The following is a 6,847-nucleotide window of genomic DNA, read 5'->3' as shown; positions in this document are numbered from 1 at the left end:
ATTTGGGTCCCCAAATGACAGCAACGTCATGTGTAGGGGAGAGCCACGACTGTTAACTGGTGCATTTAACCAATTAAATTCGGCTTTGTGTCTCAAAACAATTTGCTTCATTATTAACCAAGCTGGAGGCAATGATGGAGGTGATATTCGGAGGCCTGATAGATTTCAAGGTTTGGGTAAATTCTGAAGAAATTATTTACTTAATATAGATGTGATCTCAAAGAAACGTCCTCAAATAATAAACAAACAAACAAATAAATAAAATAAACCTTCAAGTTGAGCATTGGGCTGCGAATTTTGCTTGAAATAGCTGCCGTTTTCTTAAACCTACAGCATAACAAGTACCGTAGAGTTGGGGGTATGGTATTTGTTTTCCGGGGCTGTTGGGAGGATGAATGGGATAGCCCAGATAAAACGGGGCGTGGCCCCCCTACCCCACCCCCAATGAGGCCGGCGAGGAGCCTGCTCAGAGCCTTCTGTCTGTCGGTCTGGCACAAAATAGGGACTCAATAAATATTTACCAAGTGCATGAACGGCTGCCTGCTTTTCTCCTTTTGTTCAGTCACACTCTCCTTTTAAGCTCCTACAAAGAAACCCAGGGCGCTGCATGCTGCCAGTTCCACTAGGGTGTGGATGTAGGGTGAGAGGAAGGGGAATGAGGAATCAGGGAGGCCAGGGATCCGAAACGAGAGGGAGGAAGAGAAAGATATGCTTAGAGGCCCAGGGCCAACAAAGAGCCAGACGCAGGCGAACCCAAGCGCTCTGCACCCGGGACGGGCCCCCAGCTCACCTCCCGCCCAGCGCCGTCCACGCCGCCGGCCTGCACCGGGCGAGGCGCCCCCAGTCCGCACCCGGCGCGGGTCAGTGCCCCCGCCCCCGGGGCGGTGCCGGGAACACGCGGCGCCTCCGGCGGTCACGTGGGGGCCGCTCCGCCGGGCGGCGCTGCTGCTTCCCGATCGCACCCTCCCAGTGCCGGGGACGCGGCGATCGTGCTCCCGCCGGAGCCTGGGGAAGCGGAGGCCAGGAGGCGGCCCGGCCCTGCGCCCACAGGATGCCCGCCGCGGAGCCGGGCGCCGCCGTCCTCGTGGAGCTGGCGGAGGCGACGACGCTGCGGGCCGCGGGGCCGCGGCGGCAAGGGTAGCGGGGCCGGAGTCGGCCCCGAGGCGCCGAAGGCGGGCGGAGTGGGAGGAGGAGCGGCAGGCATCCTCCGCGGCGCGGCGGGCGGGCGGCGGCCCTGCTGCCCCGGCGCGCCCCTGGCCCGGGAGCCCGGAGAATGCGAGCTGCGCTCCCCGCCGGCCGCCGCCTCCCCCCGCGCCGTGCGCCCGACGACCCCCGGAGCTGCTCGCGTCGCCGCCGCCCCCCAGCTGCGGGCGCCCGGCCGCTGGCTGCGCTAGGACCCGCCGCTGCCGGTTGCCGAGGGCCGGTAGGAAGGGAGGAGCGGGAGCGAAAGGGCCCCGGAGACTGGCGCCCGCCGGGGCGCAGCGCGGCATGTAGCTGCGGGCTCCCGCGCGAGGGTGTCGGCCCGGCCCCGCCATGGCTGGGACTGACAGCGGGAACCTGAAGACGGTGAGGCTGTGGCGGGACGCCGCCCTGCGCGCCAGGAAGCTGCGGAGCAACCTGCGCCAGCTCACCCTCAGCGCGGCCGGGGGCTGCCCGGGGACCGACCAGCTCGACTCTCCCGACGCGCCCCTGCTCGTGCTGCCGGCCAACATCGGGGACATTGAGGTGCTGAACCTGGGGAACAACGGCCTAGAGGAGGTGCCCGACGGGCTGGGCTCGGCGCTGGGCAGCCTCCGCGTCCTGGTCCTGCGCCGGAACCGCTTCGCCCGGCTGCCCCCGGCGGTGGCCGAGCTGGGCCACCACCTCACCGAGCTGGACGTGAGCCACAACCGGCTGACCGTCCTAAGCGCCGAGGTGGTGAGTGCCCTGCGCGAGCTGAGGAAGCTCAACCTCAGCCACAACCAGCTGCCCGCCCTGCCCGCCCAACTGGGCGCGCTGATCCACCTGGAGGAGCTGGACGTCAGCTTTAACCGCCTGGCGCACCTGCCCGACTCCCTCTCCTGCCTCTCCCGCCTGCGCGCCGTCGACGTGGACCACAACCAGCTCACGGCTTTTCCGTGGCAGCTGCTGCAGCTGGCGGCCCTGGAGGAGCTCGACGTGTCCAGCAACCGGCTGCGGGGCCTCCCTGAGGATATCAGTGCCCTGCGGGCCCTCAAGATCCTCTGGCTGAGCGGGACCGAGCTTGGCACCCTGCCCAGCGGCTTCTGCGAGCTGGCCAGCCTGGAGAGCCTCATGCTGGACAACAACGGGCTGCAGGCTCTGCCCGCCCAGTTCAGCCGCCTGCAGCGACTCAAAATGCTCAACCTCTCTTCCAACCTCTTGCAGGAGTTCCCCGCCGCGCTGCTGCCCCTGGCTGGTCTGGAGGAGCTCTACCTTAGTCGCAACCAGCTCACTTCAGTGCCATCCCTGATCTCGGGCCTGGGCCGTCTTCTCACCCTGTGGCTGGATAACAACCGGATCCGCTACCTGCCTGACTCCATCGTGGAGCTCACTGGCCTGGAGGAGCTGGTCCTGCAGGGGAACCAGATCGCTGTGCTGCCAGACAACTTTGGCCAGCTCTCCCGGGTGGGCCTGTGGAAGATCAAGGACAACCCGCTGATCCAGCCCCCCTACGAGGTCTGTATGAAGGGGATCCCCTACATCGCAGCTTACCAGAAGGAGCTGGCTCATTCCCAGCCGGCGGTCCAGCCCCGCCTCAAGCTGCTCCTGATGGGCTATAAAGCTGCAGGAAAGACCCTGCTCCGTCACTGCCTCACCGAGGACAGAGTGGAGGGGAACCAAGGAGGAGAGGACAAGAAGAGCCACCCGCCTTCACCTCCTCCCGTGAGCAAGGGCATCGAGGTGACCAGCTGGACAGCGGATGCCTCCCGGGGCCTGCGGTTCATCGTGTATGACTTAGCTGGGGATGACAGTTATGAGGTGATCCAGCCCTTCTTCCTCTCCCCGGGGGCCCTTTATGTGCTGGTGGTGAACTTGGCCACCTATGAGCCGCTCCGCTTTCCCACCACCGTGGGCTCCTTCTTGCATCGGGTAGGGGCCCGGGTGCCTCATGCCGTGGTGTGCATTGTAGGCACGCACGCCGACCTGTGCGGGGAGCAGGAGCTGGAGGAGAAGTGTCTGGACATCCACCGCCAGATCGCCCTGCAGGAGAAGCATGACGCCGAGGGCCTGAGCCGTCTGGCCCAGGTGGTGGATGAGGCGCTGGCCCGGGACTTTGAGCTCCGCTCTGCCAGCCCCCATGCAGCCTACTACGGTGTGTCCGACAAGAACCTTCGGCGGCGCAAGGCCCACTTTCAGTACCTGCTCAACCACCGGCTGCAGATCCTCTCCCCTGTGCTGCCCGTGAGCTGCAGGGACCCACGCCAGCTACAGCGCCTGCGGGACAAACTGCTCTCAGTGGCCGAGCACCGGGAAATCTTCCCCAACCTCCACAGAGTACTGCCTCGGTCCTGGCAGGTGCTGGAGGAGCTGCACTTCCAGCCCCCTCAGGCGCAGCGGCTCTGGCTCAGCTGGTGGGACTCGGCTCGCCTGGGCCTGCAGGCCGGCCTGACCGAGGACCGGTTGCAGAGCGCCCTCTCCTACCTGCACGAGAGCGGCAAGCTGCTCTACTTTGAGGACAGCCCGGCCCTCAAGGAGCACGTCTTCCACAACCTCTCCCGCCTCATCGACATCCTCAACGTATTCTTCCAGAGGGATCCTTCCTTGCTGCTGCATAAGCTGCTCCTGGGGACCAGCGGCGAGGGCGAGGCTGAGAGCCGGGGTGAAAGCTCCCCGCTGATGGCGCCGCCCGCCCCAAGCCAGGATGCGCTCCGGGCCACCCAGCTCCATCATTACGTGGAGGGCTTTCTGCTGCATGGGCTCCTGCCGGCCCACGTCATCCGGCTGCTGCTGAAGCCTCACATCCAGGCTCAGCAGGACCTGCAGCTCCTGCTGGAGCTGCTGGAGAAGATGGGACTCTGTTACTGCCTCAATAAAGCCAAGGGCAAGCCTCTGAATGGGTCCACGGCCTGGTACAAGTTCCCGTGCTATGTGCAGAACGAGGTGCCCCACGCGGAGGCCTGGATTAATGGGACCAACCTGGCCGGGCAGTCCTTTGTGGCTGAGCAGTTGCAGATTGAATATAGCTTTCCCTTCACCTTTCCACCCAGCTTGTTTGCACGCTACAGCGTCCAGATCAACAGCCATGTGGTGCACAGGTCGGATGGCAAACTTCAGATCTTTGCATACAGAGGGAAAGTCCCTGTGGTGGTGAGTTACAGACCTGCCAAGGGGGTCCTGCAGCCGGACACGCTGTCCATTGCCAGCCACGCATCCTTACCGAACATATGGACGGCGTGGCAAGCCATAACCCCCTTAGTAGAGGAACTGAATGTCCTACTTCAGGAATGGCCTGGACTGCACTACACCGTGCACATTCTCTGTTCTAAGTGCCTTAAGAGAGGGTCACCCAATCCACACGCTTTCCCAGGTAAGAGGCGAGAGGGATGTGTCTCTCTTGCGGTATGTTTTAAGATGCATTTTGGGAAGATATTTGTTTCTCCTTTGGCCGACTGTTTGCTTAACCTCACTGGCTCCCCAGGAGAGCTTTTCAAGGTAAACAGAGGGGGATTTGGGGACAAGCAAAAGGCAGTAAGTATGTGAGCAATATGCATACAGTCCCCAGTATCATGTATCATACTCTTCTAATAGCAAGACTCAAACTTCCAAAGTGGGTTCCAGTCAAAACATTTTGGATCTCCTTTTCCCTCTTCCCAATTCAGCCCGCCTTTCCTGGAAGGAAATGTCAGATGGTTGAACAGAAGATGAGTGGTGTCTGATGCCGAGCCCTGGGCTATAATGCTTATTAGACACATCTCGAAGGGGTGCTTTGAGTTTGAGATGTCTAGTCTCATATTATTTTGTTTAAGTTCAGAGTGTGACCATAATGCAGAAATTATTGCTCCTTTTTCTTAAGAAATTCCAGAGAAGAATGTTTCGTAATCGGGGTGAATGATGGATTAGTAAAGACAAAAATGTCAGTCTGTAAGGCATGACTCAATCCTGGGATCACTGTTTCACCCACTGCACTCTAGGGCATGAAAGAGAGATTACTGAAATCTCTTAAGGGGAGTTTTTTTGGGTATTTCCTGGTAATTTTGTGCTTTACCGACATCTTAAGGCCTGGTTTTTGGTTAAGTGTTAGAGAGTGGAGCTTTATGGAGGTCCTTTGTAAGAGATGGAAGGGACAAGAAGCTGACACGAGTTTTTGGGGTTTTTTTGTTTTTGTTTTTTTTCCTCCTTTGGGGAGTGTTTTCCAGCAGACTTTTTTTTTTTTTTTTTAACTGTTTCAGGTGAGTGGGAGAATTCCAGGACTGGTAGGGTTTTTCAAGCCTGGTTAATTGGTATCCTAAGTGTCTATTTGGGAACGGGTCCATTTCTTCACCCTTTGGAACTCTTCTCTAAACAGCTCTGATTTTTGTGAAGCAGGCTTAGTTAACATTCCAAGTGTCCTAAGGACAAACCCAATAATAGCATCACTGCCAGTTTCTCCCCTCGGTCCCCCACCTCTGGGTACATTGAGGGGGGTGATGAAATGGAAGACTGTACGCCACTGTCATCTTTGTCCTAGTCTGAATGCTGCTCGTAATAGTATCAGGAAGGAATTGGACACCAATATTTCCGAAGGTAACATCTCCCTGTTGCCCTAGATCTAGGTTGAGTTTAATTCATCAGCTGAAAAAAGCTGATATCCAGTTACCAGTCAATTAAGCCGTCCATTCTGTATGATTATCTGGTGTCTCCTCACAGTTTGCGACTTGGTAGCCTTTTCAGTTTGCTTTATATTTGCCATTGTCTTTATTCATGAAAGCAAAATTCTTCTCTATTGTGCCACGAAATTGAAGAAAGTGGTTGAGAATTACATATTCACAGAGCAGATTATTGAAGGAGCTACTTAAAGCCAGTTCTTAACACAAAGATGGAGCGTTAATAAAACTGATGTTATTAACAACAAAGGGGAACACATAGGTTATTGAACAAGTAAGGATCTGTGCAGAGGAATTCGAAGAACTTTGAAGAGTAAACAATGAGGCTGAATTTTTTTTTTTTTTCTAATCAGAGCTCTTTATTTTTTAACAGTCATAAATTCCACAAACAAGCTGTCCAGATGCAGAGACAACCCCATTCTCTTGTTATTGTTTTGCCTTTTTGTCTTTCAAGGAGGTTCACCTGGTTTGCAATCCAGGCTATAGGGAAGAGGTGGCTTTTTCAACGTAAAAAGCAATTAAATGATTGAAAATTGTCAAATTATCTTATGTAGTGAGTAGGAATAACTCCACAGCTGTTTTTATAATATGGACTGCAGGTTTCTGTCTTGTTTATGGTCAGAGAAAGAAATTACCTTTTTTGCTTTGTTCAGGATTGATTTCTTCCAAAAGCAGCAGAGGGTACAGAGTAGTGGGAAAAGATGATTATAGTACATTTATTATATTAAGAAGACAAAGAAAAAACCACATTTTCCTCTTTCATAATTTTCTGTGATAGCCATCATTTGTTAGTATTTGTCACAATTCTGAAAGATTTGAGAAGAGCTAAAATAATGAAAAGCTAGAAGGTGATGTAGGAACAAACGTATAACGTTGGGTGTTCAGTTAGTGAGGGCATACATTTAAAAATATGCTCAACGAGGCCCTGGATTATTAAAATATATTGTAACTCAGCAGAAACCTTTGAATCTCTTGATAGCCTTTTGTTTCTTTAAGAAGTCATTTTGCTTTTTAGAGACATGAAAAAAGTTCGTTACTTAGTT

The 6,847-nt window shown here is 55.5% G+C and overlaps 1 protein-coding gene across 2 annotated transcripts in view; it reads left to right on the top strand.

Annotated features, from left to right (window-relative positions):
- The first annotated feature begins 1,394 nt into the window (after positions 1 to 1,394).
- Positions 1,395 to 6,847, top strand: part of MFHAS1 (malignant fibrous histiocytoma amplified sequence 1) — a 122,244-nt gene continuing 116,791 nt past the window's right edge. For both annotated transcript variants that reach the window (XR_005018182.1, XM_036838736.1), the window contains exon 1: positions 1,395 to 4,528. Coding sequence is in view for 1 of the 2 variants with exons in the window: in XM_036838736.1 (XP_036694631.1) it covers positions 1,534 to 4,528 (2,995 nt within the window). In the remaining variant the exon portion in view is untranslated. The remainder of the gene's footprint in view (positions 4,529 to 6,847) is intronic.

This window comes from Balaenoptera musculus, chromosome 21, assembly GCF_009873245.2.
Source record: "Balaenoptera musculus isolate JJ_BM4_2016_0621 chromosome 21, mBalMus1.pri.v3, whole genome shotgun sequence".
Lineage (NCBI taxonomy): Eukaryota > Metazoa > Chordata > Mammalia > Artiodactyla > Balaenopteridae > Balaenoptera > Balaenoptera musculus.
This window is presented reverse-complemented; position numbering and strand designations above follow the sequence as displayed.